At 27.3% G+C, this 15217-nt stretch overlaps 3 protein-coding genes across 6 annotated transcripts; 1 reads left to right on the top strand and 2 right to left on the bottom strand.

Annotated features, from left to right (window-relative positions):
• Positions 1-546: 546 nt before the first annotated feature.
• Positions 547-4314, bottom strand: LOC106792433 (conserved oligomeric Golgi complex subunit 6). The gene is made up of 9 exons (XM_014758852.1): positions 4138-4314; positions 3762-4036; positions 3546-3690; positions 3103-3314; positions 2808-3031; positions 2344-2735; positions 2114-2275; positions 1865-2026; positions 547-1736 (listed from the first exon to the last, which is right to left on the bottom strand). Exons 1-9 carry the CDS (start codon positions 4213-4215, stop codon positions 1503-1505), a joined length of 1884 nt encoding a protein of 627 aa, XP_014614338.1. The 5' UTR covers positions 4216-4314; the 3' UTR covers positions 547-1502.
• A 604-nt stretch (positions 4315-4918) lies between these two features.
• LOC106792431 (sorting nexin-16) lies at positions 4919-7143 on the top strand. Of its 3 annotated transcripts, XR_001382291.1 has the most exons (6): positions 4919-5136; positions 5456-5737; positions 5821-6129; positions 6233-6360; positions 6434-6574; positions 7071-7085. XR_001382291.1 is itself a non-coding variant. In XM_014758849.1 (5 exons), the coding sequence occupies exons 2-5, from the start codon at positions 5471-5473 to the stop codon at positions 7099-7101; spliced, it is 735 nt and encodes a 244-aa protein (XP_014614335.1). In that variant the 5' UTR covers positions 4919-5136; positions 5456-5470; the 3' UTR covers positions 7102-7143. The 3 variants fall into 3 exon arrangements, 2 of the variants coding, with proteins under 2 accessions (XP_014614335.1, XP_014614332.1); XM_014758849.1 differs by lacking the exon at positions 6434-6574 and having other exon boundaries at positions 7071-7143; XM_014758846.1 differs by lacking the exon at positions 7071-7085 and having other exon boundaries at positions 6434-6765.
• LOC106792430 (b(0,+)-type amino acid transporter 1-like) lies at positions 6830-14859 on the bottom strand. 2 transcript variants are annotated; one of them, XM_014758845.1, is made up of 4 exons: positions 14571-14859; positions 9446-9485; positions 8187-9383; positions 6830-8113 (listed from the first exon to the last, which is right to left on the bottom strand). In XM_014758845.1, exons 1-4 carry the CDS (start codon positions 14634-14636, stop codon positions 8052-8054), a joined length of 1365 nt encoding a protein of 454 aa, XP_014614331.1. In that variant the 5' UTR covers positions 14637-14859; the 3' UTR covers positions 6830-8051. The 2 variants fall into 2 exon arrangements, with proteins under 2 accessions (XP_014614331.1, XP_014614330.1); XM_014758844.1 differs by having other exon boundaries at positions 8187-9485; positions 14543-14858.
• Positions 14860-15217: the final 358 nt, after the last annotated feature.

The raw sequence follows: 15217 nt of genomic DNA, 5'->3' as shown, positions 1-15217 counted from the left end.
ATATCTATCTATATCTTTCCTGTATATAATTAAAAATTAAGAAATGTAAAAAGAATTTGTATAACTTAAGGATAGAAAAACAAAAAAAAGAAGATTTTTCTGTCAATTTGGTGGGATTGGAAAGGTCTGGTGTATTTTGAGCTGCTTCCAAGGAACCAAACCATTAATCTGGAGGTCTATTGTCGGCAACTGGACAAATTGAATGCAGCAGTCAAGGAGAAGCGACCAGATTTGGTCAATCGTAAAGGTGTCATTTTCCACCAGGACAATGCTAGGCCGCACACGTCTTTGGCCACTCGGAAAAAATTGATGGATATTGGTTGGGAATTGATGTTACACCCACCATGTAGCCCTGATGTTGCTCCACCGGATTACCATTTATTTCGATCTCTGGACAACTCCCTCCATGGTAAAACTTTTAATAATGATGACGCTGTAAAATCGCACTTACTTCAGTTTTTGGCTGAAAAAGATCAGATTTTCTACGAGCGTAGAATTTTCAAGTTGTTAGAGAGATGGCAAAAGGTCATCGAACAAAATGGAAAATACATCATAGATTAAAGTTTATTCCAAGTAAGAAAAAAAACACTTTTATTTTATGGAAAAAATCAGCAATTACTTTCTTGCCAATCCAATATATAATAAATAACAACGAAATACAAAATGTATTACTTGAATTATATATGTATATTACCGAAAAAATGCAGAAATCAGTTATTCTGCAGATTATCTAGATAATCTGCACATTCCCTACTAGGCACTCGTTAAAGTGAAAATAAAATCTTTGCTGAAACAACAAAATCGTTTCTGTATGCTTAAATTAACATAATGTTATTTATTAATTTTTCGATATCTAAAAAATCAAATTAATATACAATCAAACAGTCAACAAATTAGTAGATAGAATCAATCATCGATCAATTAAAAAACTATAATAAAAACAGAATCAAACGGTTTAAATTACAATTAAGGAAATGAATTGGCAAAACAAATAAAATTATGCTTATGTAATAGTGCAATTTAAAGATTGGTGACACTTTAAATTACATAGCGATTGGTTTTTATGACAAGTACGCCTATTTTTGGTACATTTAGATTTGCAGTCACATTTTATGAAACCCTGCCTAGTACGATACGATAGGAAAGTGCAGTTAGTTGTGGAAATGGTTTAAGAAAATGTTATGAAAGGAATTTGCAAATGTAATAAACATACACATAAGGTACATAGTATGCTTAAGAAGCGATTGAAGAAGAAAATATGCTTTGTGTTATGTTATATTAAGAAGTACGACGAATAAGAATAGTTCGAGTTAAAAAGTAAGATGTGACACAAGAATAGACTTTTTTTAAACGTTGTTATCCAATTTTTAATCATTCTCTCGCCTTTTTGGCTTTTTACGATTGTTAGAATAATATAAATTATTTTAATAACTATATATATAAGCTGATTATATATATATATTTACATCTTTATTAAATATATTCATTCTCCAAAGTCACAATCATTGGGAAACTAATATTTGTAAAAGTTCATCCGGTGATCTTGTAAATAAACCAGTCGGATTTTTATATAAATTTTTCGGATCTTGACAAGCTTCGTAAAGCTGTTTGTAAATAGCTCCAATTACTTCGAATGAACGTTTCTTGGTAACCTCACGATGATTGTTGCTTTGTAGTAAATTTATTTGAGGTAATAATAATACATCCGGCATTACTAAAAATGCTTCCAATTTGTTCTAAATGAAATTACAAAAACATGTTGATATGTTAGAATAATAAATTATATATTAAAAAATAACAATAATAAAATTATTTATTAAAATTATATTAATAAATATTTCAGAAAATATGATTTATTTATTACCGTGAATTCTTTAACACTTAATGGATCCATTCCAGGAATATCAGAAAGAGGACCCTGTTCACGTCCTTGTAAAATAGTATAAATTGATCCGAGATTTAAGTTTGCAACTAAAGAGCTAGCTTGTTCCGATGTAAGCGTATCAATTTGAGCATCTGACTGAGCCTATATTTGATGAATTAAAAAAATTAATACATGAAAATAATAATAAAATATTACATTAACATTTAAATTATAGAACTAATTGTTTACCTGCAATCGTTCTAATCTTTGATCCATATATTCATATAATCCTAATGTTGATTGTATTTGATGCATACAATTAAGAAGATACACAGCCATATCAACCGTAGGTAACCTCGAAGCTGTTTCATTAACTTCTTGTAGTAATGGATCGATGATACACGATACTATCTGTAAAAATATAATTTGTGTTAATACCGATACGATTGAATGTATTATATCAATATGATTGAATTTACTTGAAGCATATCTTTTTCTCTATCTTCGGCTATGCTAGCCACGGATAGAATTTCATTTAGGAGGTATAGTAATCTTGAAACTGATGGAGCCGGTACCAAGTCATTTCTTGGTGGTTCAGCTCGTTCTCCAAGAGCTATTCTAGTTTCTCTTTGTAATCTACTGAGAAAACTTTTCTCGCTTAATATTAACAAATCATACAAAGTTGAATCTAGAATGCTATCTGGTATAACTTGCTGAATTATAGCACGATAAAATCTTATTAGAGTTGTAACAGAATATAAGACAGTAGCTGGAGCTTCGACAGAGACTATGTGTTCTATTCTTGATTGTAGAGGATGACAAAGTCCTTCCGTAATGTTACTTAGACATTGCTTAATTTGATCAGATACATCTAAAATAAATATTCCTATTAATTGTTTGCAGCAACTTATTAAGAATATTATTATCGATAGCAATTTCTTACCAGTTTTATCGCAATCTTTAACTAAAATCAATATGTTCTCCTTTTCAATAGGAATTGCTTGATGCAACCAAGCAAGCATGTCGCCAACATATCTTTTATGATCATGAGCGTGCATTTCTATAGGATTTGGTGTTCCACCAATGGATTCACCTAACGTTAATGCGTCGATAAAAGACCCTATGAGAGCTGTTCTTCTATTAGCGCAATATTCATCTAAAATATATCTAATAAAAAAGGTTTAATAAATAAATGTAAAAATAAATTATTTTACTAAAATATAAATAGTTCAACGTACTTGAATAAAATAGGTCTATCTTGCAATTTACTCATCGCTTTAACAAGTAAAGGTGCTAACTGTTCGTCTTCTATATATTTACATTGACTCTGCGTCCATCTGTATAACCTCTCCAAAGCGGCTTCTTGAAGAAGCGTCATTCTTTGCATTATATCTAATGCCAGCGTTTGATAACCAGATTGCATCAATATTCTGCAGTTGCTATGTATTTCCTTTAAATTTAAATATTATTAAATTTAAATAAATTAACATGTTATACATATAAATGCTGCGCCAGTCCTTAGGGACTCGCTTTAGACTTTCTATCCAAGCTATGTCGATCACTAATGGCCAATATTCTTATATCCTTTCTATGACTGACAGATCATAATGGCCTAAATGGAAAGCTCAACAAAAAAGGCTTGACATGAACTTGATTTAAAATACTTTATTGAAAATTTTACCTGTACTCGACTAAGAATAGTAAAAAATTCTTCACTTATAGGAGACTCTCTGTGCGATCCATGCAAACTTGTTATCTCCGATTGAGATAATTGAAAATTCTTGATAAATGCGTTTGCAACTTCTTGTTGCATCGATAATACTTGACTACAAATTGTATACAAATGTTACACATTTTTTTCTGCAATTAATTATATTACTTTTTAAGAATAAAATACCTTTCATTTTGAAGTTTTGTTGTTTGTTCAATGAGCTGGGAAGTTTTAGTTTTTGTAATTTGTAAGCGATTGGTCATACATTGAACTGAAGTATTCATTGCTAATACATCTTGATATATATTATCTAAACAAGTTTTAACTTCTCTAAAAGATGATAAAAAGTCTTCATTAATGGCAAGACTTCTTCTTTCTATTTTACTTCTTAAATTACGACGAGCATTTAATGTGTTTTCCGTAAAAAATGTTGACAATTCTTTCAAAGCTTCTAATGTATCCTAAGAAAAAAAACAAGAAAAATAATCAAAGTAAACTTAATATACATAACAATCAGATATATTTAAATGTATATATATATAAATTATATTTATTAACATACCTTGTCATGCTCTACTCTTGATTCGAGTAATTTATTAACTCGTCTAACCAAAGCCGAATTAGTATTTTTTTCACTCATTGCAATTAACTATTTTCATAATCGTTAGAGAACAGATATATATCCCGTAATTTATGACAGATCACATATAGCATACGTCACATAAGTGTGTAATAAGAAAAATGTATATATGTGTTTTTATATATATATATATATTTTTCTTTCTTTTTTAAGTAGGCCGCACTAACTTAGGTCGATTTGCGTATCTCTTGTGGATCACGTGTGTAGACTAATACTTGCATACCGATATAAACGTTAATGAAATTACCGATTGTGGTTAAATGAAATAGTAATGATGGTTTATTTCTATTTCGATAAATATATTAACATTATCCAAGCTCATAAATTTATTGAAACGTTTTGACACACCAATGAATATTATTTATACGTAATATTAGAGTTATTAAAATAAAAACATATATCATGTATATATTAATTATTATTATAAAAAATAACTTCAAAAAATATTAAAATTATATATAATATAACATAATTATATTACACACCAAACATACACACCAAACTTATATTTACTCAGTAAAAACAACGTATCTGATTGGTTAATTTCAACCAATCAAAAGTGCTTACAAGACAAGTGTACCAATCTGAATCATTATGAAAATTAAATGTCTCTAACCTCCGTCAATTGTAGAGAATTTGTATTTCTAATATTGCAATAATATAAATAGAGAAAAAAACTTTAAAAAATTCGGACGTTGCACTCTCTTGAATGTTTACAATTTAATGGATATCTAGGTTTTACTGTTTGGTAATCATCGAGATATGACGTAAATTTCATTTTTTAATTAATTGGCTTTTCATACCATACGTTCGTGTACCTTTTGACCCATAAAAATGAATTCCAAAAAAGTTCATCTTAGTTGATAAAATATTGTATTTATGGGTCATTACTTTCGTAATTTTAATTAACTCATAAGCGAGGTTAGTATCGTTTAATTGTCAAAACTTATATATGTTTTCTGTCATGTTGTATTTACGATGTTACATTTTCATAATTTGATAAGAACAGCTGGTCTCTGTTTATTATTTTATTTCGTTCAAATTATTTTATGCCAAATGTTTAGTTTCGTTAAACAAATCATATATATATAAAGATTATGTTTAATGCTATTAAGTTATTCTTTCTCTTTTATTATTATTATGCTTATTAATGTTAATTTGATTTACTTTGATTTTCAATTAATTTTTAATACTTTTCATTTTTTTGCCTTTGTTTTTAAGTATGCATGGTTTTATTTAGTTTGTTGGTGGTAAAATGTCTACTTCAGAGACTGGTGTGGGATGTATTAGCGAGGTTACCCTTGCTATTAGTAAAGCAAGGACTTCTCAAACAGGATCCATAAGGGTACTCGACAGTCCTGATTCTGATGGATCTGGCCATTCTAATTCGTTTTCCATACAACGATTTAATTATCCTAACGAGAATACTAATTCTAATATTCTTCCACCTCCCTTAACAAACGATGATTTAAGAATACCTATTGTTGGTTATGAAGTTATGGAAGAGAGAGCTAGATTTACAGTTAGTATATTCAATAAGTCATACTAAATGAAAATATATCAATTGAATTCTAGTTAGAAAACATTTGATATACTTTTATGTAGGTATACAAACTTCGTATTGAATTGAAGAATGGTGATTGTTGGTTTGTCTTCAGAAGATACACTGATTTTGTACGTTTATTTGCTCAATTAAGAAGACAAAAGCTTCCCATTTCTCATTTGTCTTTGCCGCAAAAAAAATGGCTCGGTGACAATTTTGCACCTAGTTTTTTAGAAGAAAGGATACGTGGTTTGCAAGCATTTGTCAACGGGATATTAAGTAATCCAATTCTTATAGGTAGCTCTTGCGTTAGACAATTTTTTTGTCTTGATGAACCACCTGCTTTGTCAGACACTGCAGAAGAATCTAGGGTAAATAACATATCTTTTTATTCTTTTATCATAATAATAAACTGTATTTCATGATATAAAGATAACGTTGATAGTTAAAATTAATGAATGTTTGTCTTTTTAGGCTATTTTTGAAGCGATGGAAGATACAATTTATCATTTAAGACAACAACTTAGAGAACGAGATAATGCTCTAGCAGCAGAATCTGCGCTTTGCAATGAATTACAAAAGAATTTACATCAGATGTTGAGGTAGGTGAATCTGTAATTGAAATTCTAAGGATTTGTCCATTTTTTTTTTAATTTGTATTAATCAATGTTTTAGCGAAAGACAGATTTGTTCTAAATGTGGCTCGACTCAATAAAACATTTGATTGTGAGATACATTAGATGAATTTTATTATATATTTATTTGAATATTTTTAGAAAAAGAGATTTCTACGTAAAAGATACTATTCAGTTTAAGGTAATGTTTGTTATAACATCTGCGTATAGAATGTAAAATTTGTAATTTTATTATTTAATCTTAACATTTAATGTTACGACTTATTTAGTGTAAACAAACAAAGATTTCTTAAGTATTCTTAATGTTAATATTTATGAAGAGAGAGATATCTGCACATATTTTATAATATTTATATGGATCGTTCTAGTGATGTATTTTAATTTTTTTTTATATTTTTATTTTTTATCATTAATAAGATTTGAAAAGACAATATAGTATGTAAAAATATATATATTTTTCTCTTTTGAGTCATTATACACATATTGATCTATAGAGTATAATATACATCAAGATTATTGTTAAATAAATTTTGTACAAATATTTACATTTGATATTGTAAAGATTTTGATGAAACGTTAACAATCTCTTTAATATTTTTCTCTACATTTGTGATTTTTTATAAATAAAAAATCAATGTATGCGCAATTAACCCGTTATTAAAATTTTATGCATGCAGTATGTTCCAGGGTTTAGCAGCCAAACTGTGAACTATATGAGTGGAAATAAAAAAAAATATTTTTTAAAGCTCAGCTGGTAATGCTTTATTATAAAGTTATAAACAAATGAAATTGAAATAGATAACAGCAAATGTCCTGAAAGAACAGTATCACATCGCTCTGTATTTATTAACATCCATTTTCAATAATGCAATTTGGATTTATTTTGACTTAGGAGCAAATATGATGTCCATTCAACTCTAAGATAGGAACGATACTTTGAATGAATCTTAAACTTTTTTGATAATATTCCTATACAAAGCATTCGACGTATTTCATCTCAATTACAGATACTATAAAATACTATTTGAAGAACATTGCGATGAAAGATTTGTTTATCATTACTCAACAATGCACGCATTACTTCTAACCAATTAATGGAAACGAATTTAATTTTGTAATTGGTATGCAAATTCAGTACAAAGAGACAATTTTTTTTCGTCGAGAATATTATGGAGAGACTTTTACAAGATGGTGTATATTCAATTTTCAGATTATTCAGATATGGGCCTACAATAATCCATATTCTACCTCACAAAAAAATTTTTAACACGAATTTCGATGTAATGTTTGGATAGATATGGTTAGTGACATGCTCCTTGGTCCATTAAATTTGCTGTTGCTTATTGTAATTTATTTTGTTTAAAATTTCAATTAACCGAACTGCAGTTTGGCTAATAAATCCCGGGATACTCTGTATACACATGCATATAAATCTTTTTGTATTATATTTAAAAATGAAATTATTTTATGAGATCAAAATAATTAGCTAATGCATTTAAATACTCATATTTATTGGTATTACAAAAAAGAAAATAATGAGTGTTGTAATAATGATAAATAATTGTATTTATTGAAATTAATAATTTTTCTTAGATTCTTGAACCATTTTAAATAGATAAGTAACACTTGCCTACGAATATTGGTCAGAATCTAAGAAATCAGTCTTCTTCATCTGGAGCAACAACCAAACTCAATGCTTGGATCAGGTACATTGACTTAGCTGTAAAAAAAATTCATAACATTTACAGTTCATCTATTCATTGTAAAAAGAAATCATTCAAAAAGTTACTCACTTAACCAAGAGCTTTTCTTTTTCTTATACACAAAAACGTGGTAAACAAGTATACCACACAAAATGAATCCAACAGCAAACAAATATTTGAAGGACGGTTCGTAGATCATAGGAATGACTGCGAGAAAAACAGCAATGAAAAAAACCAACCATGGTATTAAAATTGGTACTGCATATGGTCTAGGCGCATCAGGTTTAGTCCTTCTCATAATAATAAGTGCGATCATAGCAAAACCATAAAAAACCCATGTGAGAAAACTAGCAAATTCTATGAGAGCTGTAATGTCTCCTATTAATAAACAAATCAATGTGAGTATTCCTTGAAATGCTACAGCTGTAGCTGGCGTTAGTTTTTCCATGTGTACATAACTGAATATACGAGGTACATGACCTTCTCTTCCTGCAACATAACACAATCTTGATACACTAAATTGTATACTAAGACCACATCCAAATGTAGAAAATGCGACTCCAAGTGGTATAGCGAAAGATAACCAACTAGGAAGAACTCTTTCAGCCCAGAGAACTGCAACAGCAGGTGCACTGATCATTTCAGGGATCGTTAAAGCAGCCATATACATCAGATTCATTGATACATAGAGAACAGTAATTGTTGGTACTGCTATTAGTATACTTCTGAGGATATTTACTTCTGGTTTTTGAATTTCCTCTGTGATTATCGCAGCCGATGACCATCCATCGTATGCCCATAGACCATTGTAGAAAGCTAAGGCTATGTTACCAGCTGACGCAGTAGTACCATAAAACGGATTTTTGAGTAGTTCTGTGTGACCAGTACCTAACCACCATATACCACCTCCTATTACCAAAAAACATGCGGCAACTTTGCATACCATCAATGCATTCTGTACTTTAACATAAAGTTTCACGCTGGTCAAATTCGTAAAGGTGATCAAACCCAGTGCTAACATAGCAATAAGTTTTTTTAATTGATTCATTGATTCTGGTGGTAAACCATCCAAGTAGTCAGAAAATGGTTGTACTCCATATTCAGCGAACGTTAATATAACAACTGCGACTTCTGCTGGTCTTAGAAGTATTACATAAACCCAAGAACATATAAATGCTGGTATTTGACCTGCATAATGATGCAGAGGAGTATAAGCATCAATAAAGTATGCATATTCTGCACCGGAACGTGGTACAACAGTACTTAATTCTGCAAATGCTAAAGCACCTAACAGCGAAAGGAAACCACAAGTTATCCAGATAATCAAACAAAATCCCACAGATCCAGACCTTTCCAAAGCACTAGTTGGTGACACGAAAATTCCTGAACCTGAAAATGCAAAAAAAATGTTGTATTTTTTAATCAAATTTATTATGTGATCTGTAAAAAAAGAAAAAATTACTTAAGTTATAATTCTTTGCTCATTTGTAAATGGTTTAACGCGTAGGTCAGTAATTGACCCCAATTGAACTTTTCATTCATAACTCCGTTCAAAAGGGATAACGACAATGATTAACGACATTGTTCTTTAGTTAATGAGTCTCGTGTCATAGAAAATAAAAGAAACAAAAAAGTAAAGAAAGTAGGACATGTTAAAAATCCTGACGTAATGTAAAATTTATAACACAATTTATTATAGTTTAATAATTAAAAAACTAAAATCAATAATTTGATGTTTTAATAATTCAATTAATTTGGTTTTTTAAAATATCGTAATAACAAAGTTGTGTATTTAATTTTAAATTACTTAAATATAAATTCTTTTAATTTAATAGAAATTAATATTTTATTAAGTCAAAAAGGGATGTTAGAGATAGTGTTTCTCAAACTATATATATGTGCCGCAATCCTATATTCAAAAATTGAAAGTTAAATTAATTTAATAAAAATAATTAATTTAATTACGTAATTTAATTATAAAATAAGAATTTAATTTTTTCTCGGTATAATTTTATATTCATTATCAATTTACACTGATTACGTTACTACACATTTATATTATTATATACAATTTCGAATATATAATAGACACACAATGTACAATATATTATATATCAGGGGTGACCAACTTTATTCTATATGCTATCGACTTTTTGTCCTAAAAATGTGTCACTATCTATCTACTAAAATTTTGTCATTTAATATATTCAAACATGTGTCTTCTTGTGTACTAATACGTAACAATGGGGAAAAGGATATTAACCAACATGATATTTCATTAATATTTATTAATGAAGAAGTAGTCACAAGAAAAATACAGATGAAATTGTATATTTTTTTATAATATAATTACTATAATTAATAGAAATCTTTTTTAAGTTTTTTACCTTGTAAGATTAAATCAGTTTGCTGACTTATCACTTTATTTTCTAACGGGTTGTTTTCAATATTAAATGTGTCAGCAATCGTCTCCTGTTAGCTATAATCGACTAAAAAATCGCTTCACGATCAACGTGTCAGTCACTTCTGCTATATATATAATTATATTACTACAATTATATTATTATAATTATACCGATATAAATTATGCTACAAACTTTACATTACGTAATTTTATTGTTTCAGGTAAGCAAAACTTAAATTTATAATTAATTAAATTATTTTCTTTTTGTTATCTATTATATGATATTATTTGGTCAAATATATCTTAGAGTAGTGTTTATCAATCTACGGGTTGTAACCAATATTAGAAAATAAAAAATAATTGAAATTTATAAAATTTATTTGTTAAAAATTCTTGTTAAATTGTTTTTACGTTATTGCAAAAATACCACAGTAAAATTCATATTTAAAAAATAATATATAATAACGTCAGTCCTATACTTGGTTCTCAACAATATTTTTTTCTTGGTTTAATTAAATATGAATAATTATCGTTGCACAATTTAATAATTTTTTAATGATTTAAATAAATTAAAATTAATGAGTTGGAAGAGATAGGAAAAAAATTATTACTGTTACATTTTAATCTTTTGATGAATCGTTAATGTTACTCAATATCGCGAACTTGCAAAATGCTGACTAACAAAGATCTACTATTATATATCTTAAAAAGCCCTGGGAATATTTCATGTCGACATTATTTATAATTCTTTTATGTATTACGATCAGTTAATCTCATATTCTTCTTATTATCAAGTTGGAACTTATTCAATCATAAGCAATTATCTTATTATCTTTAACTATGGTCTTGTAAATCTATCAAATGTTATCTTAATGAAACTGTTTCTAGTTATTATATCATGATTGATATTGAAAGAAAAAAATATAATAATATTAATAAAGAATATTTTTAAAGGCACATAATCTATCAGTTTACGATTAGGTGTTATCTTTTTAAGTAATATTTATATGCTTACGTATTGCAAATTCCGTAACATTTAATCGGCACATTTCGTAATGTAATATATTATTTCATTAATTATTTACTTTTTGAAAATTAAAAAAAAAAGTACGATTGTGAAAAATTAATATTTTATACAAGATGGGGCAATAACTCTATTCACTTTGAACATCTCCTTTGTTTATAATTATATTAAAAAAACTTTAAAGGAAAAGGTTTCAATTGAAAGAATGTTTTTTTCAAGGTCATTTATTTACGAGATTCAAGGTTATCCATGTTTTTTTTAATGGAACTATATATTTTTCTTTACGATATTCTCATAGAACATGAAAAAACGATTAAAAACGATCTGCATGATCATATTATTCTGATCATTTATTTTCGAGATATTCACATCTAAAAATTACTCTGTTTACTTTGAATATATCTTCGTTATTTTATAATAATATGAATAAATGTTTGCTACAGAACTTGAATGATATAGAAGGGTGGCGGGGGGGGGTAATGCCTATTTCTTTAACCAGGGGTGGTGGTTACTTTCATCGAGTAAATTGTGAAATGTTTGTCATTAACTACAGTACGAGCTCGGAGAACGGTAAATGAAGGAACAAATGCAAATCAACGTTAAAAACAAAAAATCTTCTCATAAAGGTCACTTGAAGGTTACCATATTGCACCTCGTTAAATTCGTTTTTTTTTTTTATAAACTATAAGACTGTGGTAGTGAGAATATGCAATCCCATTGGAAAATAATACGATGACCTTGAAATCTCGAAAAAAATGACTTTGAGAAAAAAATTCGGCACATTACCGTGTTAGCGCTTTTGAACAGAATATTTCTTTCCTTTGACAATTTTTTCTATTGTACGAAATAAGCGATATATTTAAAGTGGTCTAGTTAGGTGAAAGACCCTGTATATAATACTAGCAATGGGTGTCTAATCTATTTATATCTAATATGAATATATTTATCTAATATATTTATAACTAATATGAATATATTTATCTAATATATTTATATATGGGTGTTTATATATACTTAATTAAAAATTTAATTATGCATTTGAAATTTTTAACACACAGCAAAAGAAAAAGATGAAGTATTTTTAGTAAGAAAACTGTGCATTTAAATAGAACTGATTAAAATGAAACGAGGAAATTTTAGTAAACAAAATATGTAACATTAAAGAGAACAATAAATATTCACGAAAAATAAGAACACTGTTTATTAATACAAATCGAGGATGATTATTTTGAACACTTCTTATGAAAATAAACTGTTATTAATCATTGAAACACAAAATTGGCTATAACTTTGAAACAAAATCAAATAGGACACATGTTTATGTGAACTTTTTTTTTATTATTTTTATGCCCTTTGTTCATTCCTTAAGTGAATCCTACATATTATGAAACACCCTGTATATATTAATTTATTATTAATTAAGATAAAATTTAAAACAATATTAACTATATCACTTACTATTGATTAAATCGTTAAAAAATACATTGTTAATTAATAATAACTAATTTAAATATTAATAATTAATTGAACACAAATAATTATTAATTATATATTAATATATAATAGATTGTAATAAAAGATAATAAAATTTGTGTACGGTATTTTTATCTTTTATCCTTTTTTTTTCTTTAATATATCATATATGTAAATTTATATAAAGTTATAAATATACATATATGCATAATAAAATCGAATAAATGTTGCTTATAAATTTATTTCGATAAATGTTTTGTTTTCGAGATATTTATATGTCTCAATTTAACACTTTGTATATATTTCGATTGCGCAGTATTGTTTTTTGATTCTAATGCACATAGAGCTTTCATGTTATTACTATTATTTCTATTAATAGTTTTTCTATATCCATCTATTATGCCGGATTCCTCATAGCAAGGGCGAATGTTTTAAAAAATACCACTTTATTACACAAATAGTCATATGTGTAAATAAAGAATTTTGAAAATGACGATTCAATGGAAATGCAAAGTTGCAAAAATTTGTTGTATACGTTTTCAATCAGTGTTTCTTCGTAAATTATCAGAAATCACAAGAAAAATTTATAAATAAAAGAAAATAAAAAACAAATGGTATGTTAAATGTTAATAAACTCAATCTGTATAGAAGATGATTTAGGGAATTGGGACGGGTTACTGTTCCTTTTTAGGCAAAAATAGAAAAAATTATATATGGAAAAAAAATAATCATATAACATAATATGTCCTAACTTCCTATTTTTTTATTTTTTTATACAGATGTACCGGATGCACACCCATGAAATGCGATTGAACTTTATTTTCTAATGCAACCTAATTTTCTTTTGTCCAAAATTTCAAATACCTCGTAAACTATAGACATTTCGATGACCTTGGATTAATACTTTTAATTCGCAAAATAAATAAAAGGGATCAATTGTTTAAAAAAAACAAAATATTGTTGCATTTAATAATAAGTGCATTTTTATCTAGCTTGTATATAATTGCATTCATACAAAAAATAATGTCATAGAAAATTAAAAACGTATTATGCCGTATGATTTTTTCCTCTATCATTTTTTTTCTATTTTTACTATAAAAATAGCATTAATTCGTCCCAATTGCCAAAATTACCCTTTATATATTGTATTATGTATGAATAAAATTCACATAATATAACATTTATGTGTATTCAGACATATAATTGTAAAATAAATCAAATAATATTATATAATTATAATAATTTTGTATATCAAGTTGTGCTTATCATTTATTATACTCTTTTTTTCACGTTTATATTTAAAAGAAAAAAGAAAAATAAAATACAGAGATAGATAGCTTTTCTGCGTAATATAACAAAGAGACCGATAAATTACGATAAATCACGTTTTCAGCATTTTTAAAAACCATGCATCATTCAAATTGCGCATGCTGTTAGTTGATAAAGTCATTGAATGTTAAAAAAGAGAAATTTAGCGAACAAAAAGAAAATAATTAAAAAAAAATAAAAAAAAAAATAGAAAAAAACAAAATTTGTTTCTTTTACCAATCATAACCGCTAGAATTATACTGACGGCGCTGAAAAGTCCAAGTTCTCGTTTCAATGCGACCTTCTCATTTCCTTTCTCGTCTTGAGCCATTTTCCTTTCAAATCGTTGATATTTACAACTTAAAGAATAAGCCGTTAAACGTTTTGTTAACTTGTTTGACTGTCATTGGTGATACACAAAAAAAATATATAATATTGTTTATAGATGCACATATATAACATTTGTAAAAAGAAAACAACTTTTTGAAAATCACGATCACTGTAATAATTACGATTAATATAATTAAATCGATGATAATGTTAAAAATCGATAATTAGATTTCAATTATTAATAAATTTTAATTTTTATTTTTAATAATATGAAATTTTTTAATTAAAAAATATGGAAAATAATGAAAACAAGAAAAATATACTATCACGCGCTTTTCGTACGAGCGAGCTTTCGATGCAGCTCACAATTCGACTCGTCGTGATGTTATCACAAAGAGATCCAGAATGAGACTAAAGTATCAGCGGGTCAATTTCTCGCTTATATTTTTCTATATGTCTTGGATTATTCATATGATAAGAGCATACTTTATCTTTTGAACAATACAAATTGATAATATCTTTATCAATTCCCAACAAATATACATATATTTATTTATATTTATAATAGTGTATATATATATG

Source organism: Polistes canadensis, unplaced genomic scaffold (genome assembly GCF_001313835.1).
Source record: "Polistes canadensis isolate GaletaPanama2010 unplaced genomic scaffold, ASM131383v1 scaffold_429, whole genome shotgun sequence".
Lineage (NCBI taxonomy): Eukaryota > Metazoa > Arthropoda > Insecta > Hymenoptera > Vespidae > Polistes > Polistes canadensis.
The sequence above is the reverse complement of the archived record's forward strand: the minus strand, read 5'-3'. Positions and strand labels throughout refer to the sequence as shown.

Bases quoted from the DNA above. Each gene is read 5' to 3' on its own strand.
- LOC106792433 (XM_014758852.1), bottom strand. From the start codon at position 4,215: ATGAGTGAAAAAAATACTAATTCGGCTTTGGTTAGACGAGTTAATAAA. The intron at 3,315-3,545 runs GTAAAATTTTCA...TTAAATTTAAAG, and splicing joins CTATTCTTAGTCGAGTACAG to GAAATACATAGCAACTGCAG. The intron at 2,736-2,807 runs GTAAGAAATTGC...TATTTATTTTAG, and splicing joins TAAAGATTGCGATAAAACTG to ATGTATCTGATCAAATTAAG.
- LOC106792431 (XM_014758846.1), top strand. From the start codon at position 5,471: ATGTCTACTTCAGAGACTGGTGTGGGATGTATTAGCGAGGTTACCCTT. The intron at 6,130-6,232 runs GTAAATAACATA...TTGTCTTTTTAG, and splicing joins ACACTGCAGAAGAATCTAGG to GCTATTTTTGAAGCGATGGA. The intron at 6,361-6,433 runs GTAGGTGAATCT...TCAATGTTTTAG, and splicing joins AATTTACATCAGATGTTGAG to CGAAAGACAGATTTGTTCTA.
- LOC106792430 (XM_014758844.1), bottom strand. From the start codon at position 14,636: ATGGCTCAAGACGAGAAAGGAAATGAGAAGGTCGCATTGAAACGAGAA. The intron at 9,486-14,542 runs GTAAAAGAAACA...TTGCATTTTCAG, and splicing joins AATTCTAGCGGTTATGATTG to GTTCAGGAATTTTCGTGTCA. The intron at 8,114-8,186 runs GTGAGTAACTTT...TTTTTTTTACAG, and splicing joins AAAGAAAAGCTCTTGGTTAA to CTAAGTCAATGTACCTGATC.